Source organism: Mauremys mutica, chromosome 6 (genome assembly GCF_020497125.1).
Source record: "Mauremys mutica isolate MM-2020 ecotype Southern chromosome 6, ASM2049712v1, whole genome shotgun sequence".
NCBI lineage: Eukaryota > Metazoa > Chordata > Testudines > Geoemydidae > Mauremys > Mauremys mutica.
In genome coordinates this window covers 126,448,728-126,468,176 of record NC_059077.1, presented here as the reverse complement: position 1 = coordinate 126,468,176, position 19,449 = coordinate 126,448,728, and the positions used below count along the sequence as shown (strand labels likewise).

At 42.0% G+C, this 19,449-nt stretch overlaps 1 protein-coding gene across 4 annotated transcripts in view; it reads left to right on the top strand.

The window, feature by feature from the left end:
• NRG1 (neuregulin 1) overlaps positions 1-19,449 on the top strand; it is a 261,497-nt gene that overhangs the window by 207,437 nt on the left and 34,611 nt on the right. For all 4 annotated transcript variants that reach the window (XM_045021029.1, XM_045021032.1, XM_045021031.1 and 1 more), the window contains one exon: positions 11,952-12,081. In XM_045021029.1, the coding sequence (XP_044876964.1) occupies positions 11,952-12,081 (130 nt within the window). The remainder of the gene's footprint in view (positions 1-11,951; positions 12,082-19,449) is intronic.

Here is a 19,449-nt window from a genome sequence, read left to right as displayed (position 1 = left end):
CTACCTAGCATTCAAAGACACATTGTCTCTATCGCCATTAGCAGATTGCATTAATCTTAAAGAGTTAAAAGATTAAACTGAAATTAGGAGTAGACTAATAGAAATTAGTAGAGTTGGTATATTTCTGTTTATCTACAGAATTTGAGTGCACACCTGAGACTAATAAGAAAGATTCTACAGCTAAAAGGGGAAGAAAAGCAGACTTTGAATCAACACATTTCTATGGGATGGAAGTATTTCATTAGTCCATCTGATAAGCAAATAGATAGGTATTACCAGCATATAAATCAAGACTGAAGCATTACTTTATTGAACTTATAATGTAGCATTTGCTGCAGGAGCAGTAAAAGCTTGGCAGACTGAGCAGTAACACTGACCCTGACTGCATGTTTTATGAAGCGCTTCACTACCTTATTCCAGTTTAACTCAAGCCACAATGGTTAAGAGTGGGGGGTTTTTATGACTGAATGTGTTGTTTAAAACAGGTGAGACAAAAGTAGCAAAACATTTCACACAGGAAGACAAAACCATAGAGCTGAGAGGGAAAAGAGCCTTGAACCAAGAATAAGAACTCCAGTATGTGCATTTACATACCTCCTGGCTCAGTAAACTACTACAGCACCAGTTCTACAATCAGATCCAGGCAAGCAGACCTTAGCAGTCAGCAGGTGCCTCTGCAGACCTAGCTGCTGGATTGGGACCTAGATGTGTTAGTGTTTCCCCTTTGGGGGAATTGTTATTGCAGAAAGCAAACAAGAACAGGTGTTTATTAATGCTTCTGGAATTAAAATCATTGTGTACATTTATTTACTGTACACTACATTTGTGGGATAGAAATGATAACAACGATATTGGTTATATTTATATTACGATCAGACCCAGAGAGTCAAATCAGGGTCAGGTGGGAGGTCCGCTGCTCCCGCGGCTCGGGGGCGCCTCCCGGGCATGACTGCTTGGGGCGGCCAAATTTGTAGAGCCGCCCCTGGTCAGGGCACCATTGTGGTAGGCACCGCGGCTTGATAAAGAGCGAGGCTGGACCCTTTTCATGTCTAGTTGGCTGGTTCAAATCCAGGGCAGCTTTGTAGAGACCTCTGTAGCAGTGTGTGCCTCTGATGTCTGTTCATTGGCCTGTATGAAATAGGGCTCCTGGTGCTCTGGGGGCATCAGCCCTCTTCCTAATAGGCAAGTGTCCTAATTACAAAAACATCACTCCAGTTGCCTCTTACTGACAGCCAAGGGAAATCTTGCTGTGGTTCTGTGGAGAGAGTGGGAACAGTGAAAACTGAATTCTTGTGTAAAAGGAGAAACCTAAAATGTAGCCTTGCCGGGGCTGTAATGAAAGGGAGCCATCTTGTTTCTCCAGAGTGCTCAGGGTCCCGTTGCTGTACAGCTCTCATTCCATGTGCTCTCATCAGCCCCACCTGGCCCTGTTGGGGCAGGGGTCCCCATGACTCACGGGCCCATTCTGGCCGCACTTTGGGCTCCAATTCCTGAACTGCCGCCATTATCCTATTTCATAGTATCTCTCTCTTTTTGTGAGTATCACTAGAAACCTTCCCCCCACGCTTCCAGGCTTGTCTCCTCTTTGGGGAGGCTGAAACGTGTCAGCGTGTTACACCGAGCTATATTAGCAGTGCCTGGGGCATTCACAAGGTGTCGTTTCCTTTTCGTAGAGGCCGGCCAGTATTATGCAAGTGTGTTGAACAGGAATAAAAATGCAAGAGTGATACTAGCACTTGAGTATGCCAGGAACGTTCCTGGCACTTGCCTTCAAGGTTTCCTGCCCGCATCTATGGTGCATAAGGATATGTAGTGTATCTGATTCATTTCCCACTAGGTATCAATCTGCCGTACACCTGAGAAAGCTGTACTAAGAAAAAGAAGGGGTATATATGTCTGCTTTATTTCTAGAACTGCACTTCTGACGTGAGCATCTCTCAGCAACTCGAGTGATAACTGGACCATATCAATAGCATCTGCAGATTCCATTTGTGATGCAGATAGACAATGTAAGTGTCGGTGACATAATAGACTCTAGCTGAGGGTTCGCGATACAACATATGCACAGTACGGTGGTTTAGTTCAGTCTGTTCACCCAAGTTAAGCGATCAGGCCCAGTTCATGGAAAAAGACTGTGTCTCAGATATCTGTCATCTGATTTCTTTCTTGTCTCATTTGCTCTGCTTTACCCTTCTACAGAAGGAAGAATGAGGCCTTCTGAACAGTACTCAGAGCATGAGGCTTCGCTCCTTCTTTTAAATCTATTTTCATAGGTTCTCGGGGCCTGGTTTGCATTTACGCAAGGGCCCCTGTAGGCATTGTGAAGAGACCTAAAAGAGTATAAATTACTTTCACGCCCACTTTAAAATGCCTTTGCCCTGCCAGAGCTGGGGAAAGGGACCTAATGTAAATGAGAATAAGGCCCTCTGTATAGGAGACCATTCTCATCGAACACATTGCAGACTTCTGGGATTCTTTGCACATTTATATCATGAATCTTCAGCTCAGTAAATCATTTGCATTGGCCTCCTGCCTGCACAGGCTTTAAATGAATGGCTATGATGAGCCACAATCTCAGTTTACTTGGCCACCCAGATTGTTCAGGATAACGTGTATTCTCCAGCTCAGGGTGGAAGTCAGCTTATGGAATGTCCCTTCTATAATAGCAGTCGCATTTGCCTCCTTGTCAGTCCCACCCTCCAAGTTCTGACATTTTCTCCAATGCTTGACACAGGCCCCAAATATAAGGCAGTTCCCTATTCAGCTGTTGGTTTGCCATGCATGTTTTCAGAGCCTGCTTTCCTAGACACATGACCTTTTGGCCACCACACCTTGTGCATTTTTTCTATCTGTACCATGTACCCCAATATGACTGTCTATTTTGCTGTTCTTCTGTCCTCCGATTGGATTGGGTGCATTTAAACCCCCATTACCAGTGAATTTGCCATCTCTTGCTGCATTGTTTAGCCTCTCCCAATTTCCCTGAAGTGAAAGCTGACCTCATTTGCAGCTTTGTAAAGAGTTCCTTGTCTGAAATCCCAATTGCAAGCCAGGTCTCTCTCTGCTCATCTCGCCTAATCTCAGATTTCCCCAAGTTTCTAATTTCCCCTGTGTTATGTGCAGTCGGGGCTCACGTCTCATCTCGTGTTTTCATATGAAATACTAATCAGACTTCCTTAAAAACAGCCTTTACATTTCCCTCCCTATCTCAAAAGTAAACAAAACAAAAATGTTCCTGGTCATGCTGCCTGGTGCATACGTCTCCTCTCAGCCCTCTGCGGTGAGCTGAGATGCTGTGCAGATCCTGCCGGAGTGCTGCTGCCAACTGGGTCAGTCTGTCGGCCTATCAAGGAGGAAGCGACCCGGCACAAGGAACTGAAGACTTAGTCTTTAGTTTTCTGCTTTTCTTTTCTTGGTTTGCACTCTTGAAGGGAAATTGCTTCTGACTCTGTGTCATGGAGGCGAGCGGGACAAACTGCGCTGGTTCAACAACAGTTTACATTTTCTCAAGCTTTCCTGAAGTTTCTATCTCCCAGACCCAGTGATTTCCTGTTTCCTTTTAGCTGGCCCTGATCTTCAAAGAGATAGTGCCACAGAAAGAGAGCTATAGAATCATTCCCTGACTGTTACGGTACTTGATTCTGGCTTCTAAAGGCAGAACTAGCTCCTTAAAAGATCATCTGCGAATTTACAAAGAATATCATCCAGACTGTGACTAATATAATAGTCCTTCTTGAAGATTAAGGCTAAATATATATATTTTAAAAGGTTATTTCCTATGGATTAGCCCAGACAGTGTGTTCTCGAAATGTGCCATTCAACAACAAAAGCCAAAGATCTTGTAACTCTTCAGCTAGAGCCTCTGAAGAGGATTACGGTGTGAGCTTGAAAGCTTGTCCCTTTCACCAGCAGATGTTGGTCCAATAAAAGATATTATTTCCCCCACCTTGTCTTTCTAAGGCAGGGGTGGCCAACCTGTGACTCCGGAGCCACATGCAGCTCTTCAGAAGTTAATATGTGTCTCCTTGTATAGGCACCGACTCCGGGGCTGGAGCTACAGGTGCCAACTTTCCGATGTGCCAGGGGGTGCTCACTGCTCAACCCTGGTTCTGCCCTAGGCCCTGCCCCCACTCCACCCCTTCCCGCCCCCTCCCCTGAGCCTGCCATGCCCTTGCTCCTCTCCCTCCCCCCCAGAGCTTCCTGCACACCATGAAACAGGTGATCGGGAGGTGTTGGGAGGGAGGGGAGGCGCTGATAGGCAGGGCTGCCGGTGGGCAGGGAGCTGATGGGAGGCTGCTGACGTATTACTGTGGCTCTTTGGCAATGTACATTGGTAAATTCTGGCTCCTTCTCAGGCTCGGGTTGGCTACCCCTGCTCTCAGTGATGCTTAGTCTTGCCAGCAGCTTGGCGGCTGAAAGAGAAGAGTGCAGATTGCATGTGTGACATTAGTCAAACAGATGCCAGCTCTGGCCAAGTCTGTAGGCATCAGCTGAGCACTGACAAATTCATAGCTGGAAACCAGACCAGCTCACCTGTCCGTTAATATTGTTCAAGACAGGTGTTAGACTGGTGAGGATGTGTTTAGTGTTTAGACTCTATAAAATGCTTGTGAGTTGCTACATGCTTTAATCTTGCTTGCAATGTCTGCATCCTATGCTACAAGGCACAATATAAGTTTGTTTTAAAACTGCAAAAATACCTGCTCTGAACTTGTGAACTCAGACGGGAAGAGAGGCTCCCCCACCCATCTAGGAGGTCTATCAAAATTAAGTGGGCCATTATAAGACAAAAGCTTTGTTGACGGTCCCATCCACCCATGCAGAAGCACACGCAGAAGGACTCGTCCCATTGTTTGGAATGCTGGAAGAGGGAAACAAAAATAGTTGGCATGAAGATTGTTTTTCTCTTTGTTGTCTGGATTTTTAGAAGGGCTGGAGCTAAGAAACAAACAGCAGAGATCCCCAGGGCCAGGCTGGGTTAGCCCTAAAGGACATTCAGTGCTGACAGATTGCTACAGCTCCATCATCTTTCAGAACCACAGACTGAACCTGTAAATAATTCTCTCGATTTCTTTTTCCTAGTTAATCCTTAATTAGCTTACTGTAGGATGGGATATCAGTGTTGTCTTTGGTGTGAGATCTAAGGTACGTATTGACCTCAGGGAGGTGACTGATCTCTTGGGACTGGCAGCAGCCTGAATATTTTGTGATTGTTGGTGTAAGTGACCATTTATCACTAAGTCCAGACTGCAGAGCCCAAGGGGACTCCATGGTAAGACTGTTACAGGGATCCAGGGGTTCACATTTGTTACTAGGTTGGTGAAATCTAATTATAGAACATACCCCCGGTTTGGGGTATCTGCCCCGTTTTTGACAGTCTGCCCTGAGGTAGGCACTCATGGTCATGAGCCACTCCAGACAGAGTGACAGCATCCATGTGACATGCTTGTTGGAGAAGTGAAAGGCATGACACACCTGATTTTCAGTTATGAGGTGCTACCTCACATTGTACTGATGTTGCACACTAGCCTAGAAACGTTTGCGCTATGTCTGTGGCTTCGCAGGTATGTCACAAAAAGCTGAGACCATCTCCCTCCCTCCCCCCCCCACGCATTTTGGATAGACATTTTCTATGCTATGGTGGTACAGTAAGTAGGTGGCTAGCACTTCTGAGTCAGTCGGAATTGATGCCCCAACATGGAGTCATGCTACTGGAGTTCTCAATCGTCTGACAAAATGGACAACCTCGCCATTCAGGGCCACTTTATGCCACCCTACCTCATGTTGAGTAGCCCCTTATTTTACAAATAACCACCTGGAAAGATACTATTCAACATGCGCAAGGTGGCAAAATCTAGCCCTAAAGATCCTATGTCATTCTTCACAAGGGTAGGAGCGTTGGCCCGTGTTATGGCCAGATTCCCACTCACCATACATAATTGCATTCTGCCAACCTAAAATTTTCCCTGCATTTTTAATTGGGTAATTTAGTCTTTGCTTCCTGTGCTAAAATAATATGTAGATTTGCAGTGTACTATTACAAACAGTAGTCACCTTTCACCTCAGAGGTGGCTGCATTTCACTGATGGATGAAAGTTATGGTCTGTTTATTGGTTCAGTTTGTAAAACGCTTTGGGAGCCATCCGAATGAAAGGTTCTGGATAAATGTAAGATGATAACTCTACCCATTTTCTCTTTCCAAAAGTCTGCGGCTTCAAACTATGATGACAAACGCATTTGGTGAAACTTGTGATTTTGTGATTCTTTGTGTCTTCCTCTGTTTGATTTGTTTTATATTTTGGCCTGCGGTGGTGTTTATTCTCCCCCTTGTAGGGATCCTTGTATATTATGTCACAGATTTTCTCACAAACGTGTGCACACAATAGTGGATTTGTGCATGTATATTATGAGATTTTAAATTGCTCATTTGAAAAGTGGCTTCTATATGTGCTTCAGTTTTGCACTTGACTAGAACAGGCCAAATTCATAAGTGTGCTCTGGCTGCTTTATGCCATGCCTGCGATGCAAACCAGCTGCAAAGCCGGCTCTTTAAAGCCCTTATTACCGTAGTAATTGGCCAGCTAAGCTGGAATTTTGGCTGCATTGCATCACCAGAGTGATGCAGAGCAGCCAGAATATACTGAGGAATCTGATCCTTTGACCCAAAATGCCTATTCATAATACACCAAACATTTTTCTCCGTTTTTTCTTGCCCAGAGGTCAATCTTATCTTTTGAAATTTCAGTGGGTAGTTTTAAGCATGGCTAGAGTTTCCTTTTTAAAATCATTAAATGTAAAGAAGCTGGAACATATCCATCCATATTTTTGGTGAAACTAAAATGCTCCTTTGTGTTCCAAAATGACAGAGTTTGGAATTTTCAAAAGCCGTTGGTATCGACCTAACTCTGTTCCCATTGAAGTCAATGGAAGACCGTCTGTTGACTTCAGTGGAAAATCTACCCAGCTTCTGTTTGTTTAGTGTTTGTATTGGGAACTTTACCCATTAGCAGCTATCTGCAAATACCTCTTCAGAGGGTTTATATAAACATGAAGGAATCTTAACAGCATGTCTTGGAGGTGGGCAGATAATTAAATATTATTAACTCTGTTTTATGGGGATCACTCTTGGGAGGTGCCAAGCAAAGAAGTCAATGGGAGTTGAGGATGCTCATTACTTAGCAGGATGAACCTTCAGATGGTTAATCTGAGACATACAAGGATGAAGTGACTTGTCCAAGGCCATATGGGAAATTAATCCACCCTGCAGATCTTTCAGTTGCTTATTTTCAGGTCAGTAGGGAGTTGGGTTTGTGCATAGAATAGGGTGATTGAACTCCAGTTGGGAGAATGTGGGGACAGTAAGGCTGATTCCATTTAGGGATATGTGGTGTCATCGTTATGTCTTCTCTGAGTTGTCTCTTTTTTCATCTCTGTCCCTGTCTCTGTCGCTGGAGTGAGTTATAGCTAGGCTGCAGTTGATAGTGGTGTTTAGTCACAGAAATGTATGATATACTGAGCTTTTTCTCTCATCTCTTCTTCACAAAAGGAGACAAGGCTGTCTACTTACAATTCAGCAACTAATCTTATTCATGACCTATAAGCTGCCTTCAGAAAGAATGATGCTCCTTTCTGTGCACTGAGGCTGGCACTTTATTTTCTCTTCACTTGAGCATTGACATCTTACCTGTCACCTTGGTTGGCTGAGAGTGTGTCCTCTGATGTTACACCGATGTCTGCAGAAACTAGATTAAAATAGGCACAGGCTTCTATTGTGCATAGATTGCACAGTTGTTCACTAGCAACGAGAACATGGAGCCATCTGAGAACTCTGTTGGTGATAGCAGATTGAATCATAGGCACTTATAAAGGATCCGTGTGTCCTAAAGCTGTAGCAACATTATTATTGACTGTAGAGTTCCATTTTGGAAAAGCGGGGGAGAGAGAATCCAAACTAGCATGCATTTCCATGTTTCAAGACACAGAAAGGATAGAGATCTCCCAGGTAAGCAAAAAATTGCCATGACTTTGCAATGACTGTCTGATGTGAAATTGTGCTAAAGCTTAATTAAGAGATTGGGCTTCCCTGAGGTTTTGGGGTGGAGTGTGAAGCATTTTTTAGAGAACAGTTATTAAATGTGTCTAAAACTTCTATGATTTTGAGAAAGATAGTATCTAGGATACCTCTCTAGTCTTCTGTTTGTGCTCAAGTAGTTCCCTGAGAAGGGAAGAGATTTCATTGTCTTTCGTTGCCTTACCAATATTTGCGTTAGTGAGAACGTTACGTATCATTTATGCTACGTCCAGTTGTTTATTAAAGAAAATGTTGCTTGAAAAAAGAAAATGGAACATCCAGTATTTTAAAATGCCTGCTTATGCCTGATGTTTATAAATTGTTTTATGATTTGTGGTTTATCCTTTAAGGAAATGAAGACGATGAACTAGGAAAAGTGGATCATGTAAATAGATTTGCATATCACTCGTGCCTATTTAAAATGGGCTTATAAAATAGAAATGAAATTAGGGTACAAATTTTGCTAGATAATTAAATACACAACAGAGGAATATGTTAGCTACTGCTGTGCTATGTCTTTCTGCTGCAGCTCCTTGTCAATACATTGTAAAATAACTCAGGCCCTCAGGGCCCCCTCTGAGAACTTTATGAGTTACAGAAGGCAAGAGCTATGGGGCTAGTTACGGATTGAATGAAATCTGCTCTGAGGACCACCTGCTCCAGAACTCAACATTTCTTCCACCATGTGGGTTTAAGGGAAACCTAACACCACAATTTTGGTGCTTTTTAAATTTAATTTGCAAAATAGACATGCAGTGATAGAGTTAATACTGGTTTATCCACCAAAAATTATGCATCAAAGACAAGCTGTCTCCAGAACTAACTGACTGAGGACGGAGGTGGATTGAGACCCCAGTGCTGGTCTATCATAAAGGCAGGAAAAAAACGTGTGCAAGATTTATAGGATACACCATACCAAACTTAAGAGTGAGGGGAGAAAAAAACTCCTGGCAAAACTATGTAAATCCCTTCTGTCCTGGGGTTTGTCTGAGAATGACAACATACTCCCATCTCTCGCAATTTGTTCAGAGCCACTGCAGCCATCCAACATTCACTTTACATCAGTGGGGCACTAACGGTTACTTCCAAATTCCAGGATGATCAATTTTGATGCTGCTTAAAGAAAAAGTGCCGAGCAGGGTGACCGGAGCAATTCTAGATAGCTACAGGCTCGTTCTCTACAACTATCCTTATAATTCAATTTCAAACATTCCATTAGTCTTTGTGGTAGTAATAAGCTTTGCTGGCAGGAGTTCAGGCAGACAATATTGCTTTTCATTTTAAATTAATGCATTAGATTTTTGAACTATAGGATGTCTTCAGAACAATGGTCTTACTTTCAGGAAGAAATGTTTTAAAGGGGCTAAAAGGAGGGCAATACGCATTCAAGCTACTACATAGGTTGAACTAAATTCAGAAGGGAGTCTAAGCTAGTAGTGTAAATGCACCTTCCAGTCCCATCAGCATATATGTATCGCCTACTGAGACCCACATTCACTTCAACGTAAGCTTGGTCTACGCTTAAAACTTATACCAGTGTAGCTATTTCAGTTGGGGATGTAAAACGTTAACCGATGAACCAGTAAGCATCAGTCTTAACGGTTAACCACCTTAATCATTAACCTTAGCAGCCCCACACCAGCCGGAGCGGGCCCAGCTGTGGCCCCTGGCCAAAGGGCCAGAGCAGCACCACCTGGCCGGAGCGGGCCCAGCCACTTAATCCGTTAACCATTTAAACAAAATGTTTTTAATCATTTAAACAGTTAACTTTTTAAATGGTACTTACATCCCTAATTTCAGACAGGGATGTGAATGTTTCTGTCAGTATAGCCCAGGGGTCGGCAACCTTACAGTAGTGATGTGCCGAGTCTTCATTTATTCACTCTAATTTAAGGTTTCACGTGCCAGTAATGCATTTTAATGTTTTTAGAAGGTCTCTTTTTATAAGTCTATAATATATAACCAAACTATTGTTGTATGTAAAGTAAAGAAGGTTTTTAAAATGTTTAAGAAGCTTCATTTAAAAATTAAATTAAAATGCAGAGCTCCCTGGACCGGTGGCCAGGACCTGGGCAGTGTGAGTGCCACGGAAAATCAGCTCGCGTGCCGCTTTCAGCACCCGTGCCATAGGATGCCTACCCCTGGTATAGCCAATGTCATTTGGGGAGCTGGTGTTCCTACAATAGCAGAAAAACTCCCGTTGGCATGTGCTGCAGCTATACTAGGTGGCTATGCTGACATAGGCTGTGCAATGTAGACATAACCTTACACTTGACAGAGTCTTTGGACTACTACAGCCATGCCAACCCCCATAGGATTGACCACAACCAGCTGACATGACACACTCTCTACAGTAGGTGAAACATCCTGTTAAAACGTGTTAGCCAAGGCTTTTAAAACATGACCTATTTACCTAGGCTTGATATGGCCTTCATTTAACTGAGTCTAACTGAGGGGCAAGGGGAAAGGAATGGATTGTTATCAGGATTTATTATTATTAATTGTTCACATTTCATTAGCACCTTGGGACCCCAATCAGGATCAGGACCCAAGATGTAACAAGTGGGTGCAAACAAATAGAAGGAAGGAGGGATGGAGACCCTGGAAAACAGCATTAGGAACTCAAGTTTATACGAATGAGCAAGCTATGTGCACAGCTAAATGGTTTCGGATCAGTTAACTTTAAAACAAAATTACAAAATATAAACAAATTAATACAATAAACCTTAGAAATCTCAAAGTCTAAACAGCGCGTAGACTTTGGGAGCTGGGCCTGACCTGGTTGTTTGGTCAGCAGTGTTATGGGAATCTGTGGTAAAGGACCTCACCTTGAACTCACTCTAGTTTCTCTTTATTTCTATTGTAACCGTTTCTGACTTTAATGCCTTACACTTGTACTCACTGGAAACATCTCTCCTTGTAGGTAAATAAACTGGTTTTATTCTTCAGTCAAAACTAATCCAATGTTGTGAATTATGTGAGTAACTCCATTTAGGGTGGCAAACTGTTGTATACTGAGCCTCTTAGAGGGGCAACGGACCTAATGTATCTCGACTGTCTTGGAGAGGGTAGGAGAGTGCAGAACACATGGTTTTGGAGGAAATTCCAGGCCTGGAAGCACGTTGAGGTCACCCTGCAAGTGGTAGCCAGGTGGTGGAAGTCAGAATGTGACTGATGTGTGGCTGGCAGGCTGCAGCTATACTCAGACGGACATGGGGAAGAGAGGGTGATCTGCGTGCTTGAAAGCTGTATGTGAGCAGCCCAATGGGAGCTACATCAGCAAAGCATTATGAGGCACCCAAGGGTGCATCGCAGAGGTGACCCAGCCCCTCAGTGGTTTGGATTGTATCCCGGAATGTCATAATGTCACATTATGTAGTATTATTAATATTTATTATTTAACATGTATATTGTGGTAGCACCTAGAGGTCAACCAATCAAGGGCCTCACAAAGATATAGTGACTGACAGTCCTTGCTCCAAAGATCTTATCACAATAGGCTTAATGCAATTGAAGTAATTTCACATGTAAATTACACAGTTCTTTTAATGAAATGTCCTTGAGCTCTGATAGAATTTACAGGTGCTTGATGGATTGCAGTATGGAATTTTAAACTCTCTCAGTTTGTGTGCATGGAGCGTGTCTAAGGATTGTAACCCTCTTTGTGCTCTTTAAATTGGTCAGCACAATACTGCCTTGGCTAACTATTGTTTTCCATGACTCAGATTAATTCTAGGAGGCCACAAGCAGATAGGTCACAAGAATCGCCAGTTCTTCCCTCCCCCATATCTCTTCCACACACATGCTTAAATTGTATTCAAATCCAAAGACTGTTCAGGAAAGAACCAAACCATCCTGAATTGTGTTTTCTCTCTTCCAGCCACTTCTACATCGACTACTGGCACCAGTCATCTCACAAAATGTGACGTAAAGCAGAAAGCCTTCTGTGTCAATGGGGGAGAGTGTTACATGGTCAAAGACCTTCCAAACCCCCCCAGATATTTGTGCAGGTAAGAAGCCTTTGGCTAATTTTAGTGGAGCACCATGTTTCTCATGTACTTTTTCTCAAAGTAATTGCTTTAATATCTGATCAGTTCTCTCTCCCACAAATGGCCCAGCAGATATGAGAGAAGGATTAGATATATATTCACCTTTGTGTGGCAGAGTTGGTTTGAAAACTCTCTAGCTATTGAGAATGACCCCTGTGCAACAGGGCTTGTGTTCATTGCAGTGTTAACTCGAGGTATACCTTGAGTTTTGCCCCTAACCTGACTCCCATCCCCACACAGAATCTCTAGCTCAAGCTAAGGGGTGCTCTATACTCGAGCTAGCTAGCCTGTCCGGGGCGGGGAGGGGAGAAGAATGAGGGAAGGGGGTGACGCCTGAGTGGTGCTGACACTTGGGGTTTGTCGATACTACAGTCCCGGTGTGTGATTGCAGCTCATGTAAACATACCCAAACTAGCTTTAAACTCGCTAGCTCTGGCCCAGAGCAGAGAAGCCGCTTGACACCCTTGAGCTAATAATGCAGTGAAGATGCAATAGCTCAAGTTACAACAACTCATCAACTGCTAATCCAATCACTGTGCTGCTAATCCCATCACTCTGGGTAGCTGGAGTGTTGTTTCACAGGGTGGTTGGTCTCACTTGAGAGGCTAGTCTAGACTAGTGGAATAACTCAAGTGTACTCACTGTTGCAATGAAGCCAAGCCTATAGATAGCTCAGACAATAGTTATTAAAACTCCACAGCTGGTTTCATAATACAGATAGAGCTATGTGCCCAACAGGCATTTGGATACCCTGAGATAACTATTATTTGAAATCTTGGCTGTTAGATCTTAGAGGACAGATATCATCCGTTAAATATACCCCCAGATAATGAAAAGATACATTGTGAAATAACTGTCAGATATAGCACATACTGTATAGCACATACAGTAGCTCATTTTTATTAACATATTGTAGTAAAATAAATGACTTATTAAAGATCAATTCAAATATTATTTATAAAACTTAGTGCTGCCAGAAGATGTTTTGTTTTGAAGTTAGGTGACTACAAAGTCACTGTGTCTAATGAGGGTCAAATTAATAACAGGAGTTATTACTTTGTTAAATGCATTATTTTGTAATAAGCAATGTAGATTGCCACCTGAACTCATCAGTGGCTGTCAGTGTTTTAGATGCAGTGCCTTGATTCGGGAAAGCACTTAAGGATGTGCTGACATTGATCCGTATTCAGGAATTCACTCAAGCACATGCTTAGCCTTGAAGTGCGTGCCTGAGCTCCCTTCTTGAATCGAGGCCTAGTTTCGCTATCACAAACAAATCCAAATCATAGCATACATCAGCCCATTATTTTGCAGAAGATCCAGTATAAATACAGTTGCTGTGGCTGAAGCTTTGCATCTTGCCATAGCACATTATACAACCGGTGCCTTCGGAGCTGTAGTGGTGCTGATAACAGATCAGAGCTGGATGCAACTGAGTGCTCTAAACTCTCAATGACTTCAACACATGGCATTCAGAATCCTGCAGAATTGAACCTTAAGGGAACTTTTTTTTGGTAAGAATATTGGCATTTTCAAGAGAGGCAGCAGAAGCTAGTCAATAAGATACACAATCTGGTGTAATCAGATAATTTTCAGTCTTATAAAGGCTAAAAATCAAAACACAATAATTGCAAAACACAATAATTGCTTTTCTGCAACATCATGTAAAGTGAGGGTGGAGAGACACCTTGCTTTCACATGGAAAGGAGAAGATAGAAATTGCTTCCAGGAAATACCGGCTGCACTCTAGTGAAACACTTTCTGTTCACTTCGATTTTGCCATTTTCTATGGACCTTACCTGCAATTAACAAGATTTGTTTTTTTCACGAATTCCCCAGCTGCTGGAATCATGACTATTTATTCTATGGCTGTTTATAAGCATTTTCTTTAATGTAAAAGTACCAACTTTGTTTTTAGACAATTGTACTAAATTACATGAGCATCATAACCGAGCAGTGCAAGATGACCCAATTTTAATACTACATCCCTGGGAACCTACCAGAAACCAGCTCCTGTGCTTCCACTTCTTCATTTCCTCCTCGTACCCCATTCAGAACATTTCATAGCAGCCCAATGGCTGTGCGCATAACACATTTGCTGTGTGCATAACATTTTTACTATTAACTGGTATTGCACTGTTGATTTAGAGTCACCTCTTTTTCACTGTATCTCAGGACATTTTTTTTAAATTGCCAGATCTGACAGTGTTTGCTCTTTATTATTGTAATTTTATGTTATGTTAAATATACCAGGCCCTCTTAAACGATTTTCTTTTCCATGTAGAAAAGAAATAACTATTAAATCTAGAATCAGAATGAAAACAAAAATAACTCCCCAAAATTTGTGCAGGGCACTTTTCTGGGTAGCACAAGAAATATCTGGAGAAGTCATTACAATGTAAAATCACAGGGCTTGATTCTTATTTATACTAAAGCGATGGAAAGGGACCTCACTATAAAGGAGAGCTAAGCTCACAATTAGTTTGCAATGCTTCTGCTATGTCTCTTTGATATTTACTAGCACTGATGCTGTTTATACTGTAACAAAACAAGACAAATGTCTCTGCGATACAGTGACATGAGAATCTGAATTGTGTTTTATTGGGTACATACTGCAAATCTGAAGAAACAAAATAGCATTATTTTCTTGCATGGTTACAGATATGGATGTCTATTTTAAAGTGTTTGTTAAAACAAATATCTGTCAAGGACACATTGCTTCCTTCTACTGTGATAACAAATCTTTTTCCAGAATGTGCCCATGGAATCAGAAAACTTGAAAGATGGTACTTGCTCTTCATGTTTCTGCCTTGGTAGCAAGTTCACATTTTCCATATGCTCCATCTGTTGAGAACAAAAACAAAATTTTTAAAGCATGAGTCTCATTGTTCTAAATTGTTTTTATCATGAATCAAAAAACGTGACTCCAATGCACAACCACCATGGAATTTTCCAGGCAATGTCTCTGGTCATGTAAGCCCCTGTGAATCTGTCTCCTATTGCTAAAGTCAGAAGTTGTGCAATCAAAAGTGATTTCCAAAAAACTGAAGGTGTAATGATTAACACTGTGTCACATTTTGCTTTCCCTGATACTAGTATACATTTTGAGCAAAACGATTGTTTTAGAGATGTTTGTTAGTTACCTGGATTTATTTCTGAGATGTGTATATATCTACAATGGACTGTACCTTAAATGTTGCGTAGAGCGACATCTACAGTGGCACAGTGTTGTATACATTTCTCTTTTGTGTAATCTAATTACAATCCTGGACTGAATAGAATAATCTCAGTCTAAAAAAGAGGGGTTTGGAGGGGTTTTTAAAGAGACATTGGGTAAAACTTTTTAAAGTGCCTAAATGAGAAAGGAGTCATTTTGAAAAGTGATTTAGGCACTTGGGCCCAGGTCCTCAGAGATATTTAGGTGCATAACTCCCATGGGAGCTAGACGCCTACATACCTTTGAGTATCTGGGCCTTGGAAGCCTACACCTCATTGGATATGTCTACACAGCAATTGAACACCTATGGCTGGCCAGGGCCACCTGGTTTGAGTTTGTGGGGCTCAGGCTAAGGGCTTGGGACTCCACAAAGGGAAAGGGTCCCAGAGCCCAGGCTCCAGCCCAAGCCCAAATATCTATACAGCAATTTTTAGCCCCACAGCCCGAGCCCCGTGAACCTGAGCCAGCCAAGTCCATGCCATGGGTCTTTAATTCCAGTACAGACGTACCCATTTCATTTCAGTAAGATTTAGGGTATGCCTACTCTGCAGTCGGAGATGTGATTGCAGCCCGAGTAGGCATACCCACACTAGCTTTCATCTGGGTAGCTTGGCTAAATAGAGCAGTGGAGACAGGCTGGCACAGACCCTGGCGTGGGCTAGCAATGCGAGTAGACACCTACAATCCCAGGCAGCCTTTTACAGCCCATGCTGAAGCTGTGCCGCCATGTCTTCGCTGCTATTTTTATCATGCTAGCTAGATTAAAGCTAGGCTGGTATGTCTACGAGCAGCAGTCACACCTTTGACTGCAGTGCAGCCATAAACGTAGGCTTCTAAGTGCCGACATCACTTCTGAAAATGGGACTACAGTATCACAGCGACAGAGCCGCAGCTGTGCTGCTGTAGCACCTTACTGTGGATGCTTCCTTCATTGGTGAAACAGCATTTTCCATCGCTGTAGTTAATCCACCTCTCCGAGAGTCAGTAGCTAAGATAATGGAAGAATTCTTCCACTGACCTAACCTTCTCCATAAGGGACGTTAGTTCAACCTAACTATGTTGCACAGGGCACAACATTTTTCACAGCCTTGAGCAATGTAGCTAAGGCAATATAATTTTTAGGTGTAGCCCACGCTTTAGGCTTTTGAAAATTTTACCCAAAGTCTAATAGTGCCAGACCATGTGGTATTTTGACAATGTTGTGAAAAGGAGAATGGTTAGCAGCTCTCTCTTATTTGGAGAAGACTCTGTATAGTATTCTTAATGTTTTTGCAAGCCCTGTTTTGAACAGTCTTTCCATAACCCACTTTTGATTATGCTAATCTGATATTTCCTTAATAACACACCATACAATTTGTGTTGCCTTTGCTGCTGTTGTTCCCTAAAAGTGATTTTGTGCTATGGCTTTGGTGATTGAATTTCTTATTTTTATAATTTTCTATATTCTTGTTTGCAAATGGAATGGGTAGAGTAGGAATTAATTAATGTGATGATCCAGAAAACTGTTAATTGAGGGGGAGAAAGGGAAGCTTATTACAGTGCTAACGGAAAGGTTTGCCAAGTCTGAGTGGGTCAAGAGGAAGGATAGTGTTAACAGTTCTGAACTAAGCAGCTAAAGGCGCAGTTCTTACAGTGATTCATGTAAATGATGATAAAATATTCCTGTGCTACCTACCTGTACTACATATTTTCTTATAGTAAAGGGACTTGTTCTTGATCTTTTCTATTAATATGTACAGTTAGTCAAAACCTGGAGACTAGGCATTTTACAAAATTAAAAACCACTAAACACAGAAATCATCAGGGATTAGAAAAACTTTTAGACATTATTCTTTTATCTGATCAAAAAAAGAGCTGTGGTCCTGATGATTTAAGCCATCTAATTTCTTTAATAAATAGTTTGTATAGCCTCTAATTAGCCAGTAGAGAAGATACAGGCCCAGAGTAATTTCTCAGTTATACCAGTGTAAATCCAGAGCAGCTCTTATCCCCATTGGCCTTATTCTGATTTACACTGGTGTAACTGAGAGTGGACACTGACCCATATATAGAAAAGGAAAGAATTGGAAATGCTATTTGGGTAACCAAAAAAGAGAGTGATGACTAGTGACAGTGTTGTAGAAATTACAGCATAAGAAGGTGCTTTCAAATATTGCCTGTTCAATAATGTGTAATCCAGAGACATCTTGACAAGCAGAATTGTAATCTGCACTGAATTTTGGTTGTCTGCAATAAAATGCCTTTCACATGCACAAATAATCAGAAGTGGAAATGGTCATCCGACCCCCTGTCCACACTGGGTCAGTCTTTATCCCTTGTTTGCAATGGTTGGCAACTGCACCAGTGTTGACAACAGTTTAAGTGTCAGTATAAACACAGCTAAACTGTTTTCAGCACTGTGTCAAGAAGCCTGACCCAGCTCAGACTGGAAAAGATTTAGTCCCGTCTGCACTAGCCTGTAAATTATTGCCAACACCAATGCAGCTGCACCCATTGCTGACAACAGGAACAGAACAAGGAGCAAGCGGCCCCCATAGGCCAGTGACTGGGGGCCTGATATTGAGACTTTTAATCAGCAAAACGCTCATAGACGTCATTTGAAGTTTGGCCTGAGTCAGGAGATGGGAATCCAGAGTAGGCATGAACATCGTGCAGCCCTTCATCTGAGATGTAGTGATGAAAAGCACTGTAGAAGAGCAAGGTATCATTACTACTACTACGAGGATGGGTACTTAACATATAAGCCTAGTGTAAAATAAGAATTAAATTAACAGGATAAAACATCTATTGCAGTTTTGTTTCTTCCAGTTTGCTAATACAAATCCAAATTCAACCATCTTCCCTGCCCAGTGGCATAACCTTCCTCTGTCCTTAGTATTTCATTCTTTATTGTATTTATCTATGGTAGTGCTCAAGGATCCCTGTTGGGATCAGGGTCCTAATGTGCTTGGGCTATACAAACACATCAGAAGACAGTATCCCTGCTTTGAAAATCTTAAAATCTGTTCCTTTGATAAACAAATTAATCTCTACAGCAATCAGTTTAGAAAAAACTTCTTCAGACACCCAAAATGTACCTGTATTGAAAGAAAATAAATCTTGTGCAATGCATCTGGACAAAGATGCATCCATTTGTATTTAAAAAATACAACTAATATGTAAGTGCAGTGTGTTAATGTCCTTATTGTTAATTAACGCTACAGATAATAGTGAGCAGAGGGAGAGAGAACTTTAAAAAGCTTGGCAAGTGAGAAATGAGATTTCAGTGCAACTGAAAACCTGATAGGGGTTGAAGAGGTACAGGAAGACTGCTGTAGATGAATGCAGCTGCAGATCAGAATGCTCTTGAATTTAGATTGCAAGAAGGTACAAATGGGAGGCAGCATTAGAGAGAGACCAGGTCTGAGAAGCAGGCTGGAGCAAGCACATGAAGTGCTTTAGAGACAAACAGGAGAAAGCATAACTTGACATAAATAGAACTTAATTTAAATGTGTCAACATAACTTGATTTAGCATGAAGGTAAAAGGTAGATAAATTAATAGAGCACTGAGAATGGAGTGGGTAGGTAGGAGAAAAGCAGATAGCCAAGAATTTAACCCTGTGGGACTCCATAGGAGGACCACCAGAAACATGTTCTAAGGAAGCCAGAGAAGCCTGTGTAGCTATGCCGGCCTTACAGAATGAAGTCCTGCACAGTGTCAAAAGCTACATTGAAGTCAAGGAGAATGAGGAAGAAGGAAAAGCTGGCTGTGGCTGCAGAAAGCTGATCATGGACAACATGGGGGAAAGAAGTTCTTCATTCAACCAAAGTGGAATTCATATTACATTTTTCCAAGGATTATGATGTGTGCGCCATGTGCCTGAAGAGATGAGAGGAGGCTACTTATATCTACCCCCCTGCTCGTCGTTTTTTGGTCTACCTCTTTTCCATTTCTCAGATATGTTTAATCATAACTGCTGCCTTGAACAAAGCTGTGTTTAAAAAAAGATAATAAATAAAAGCATGAACTTGAAGGTAGAACGCGCTATTAAGGAAATACCAAAGTCCGTAGAATTTCCATAGGTCCTGCAATATACATGATTGTTGAAGGCAAGGATGTAAAATTATTGT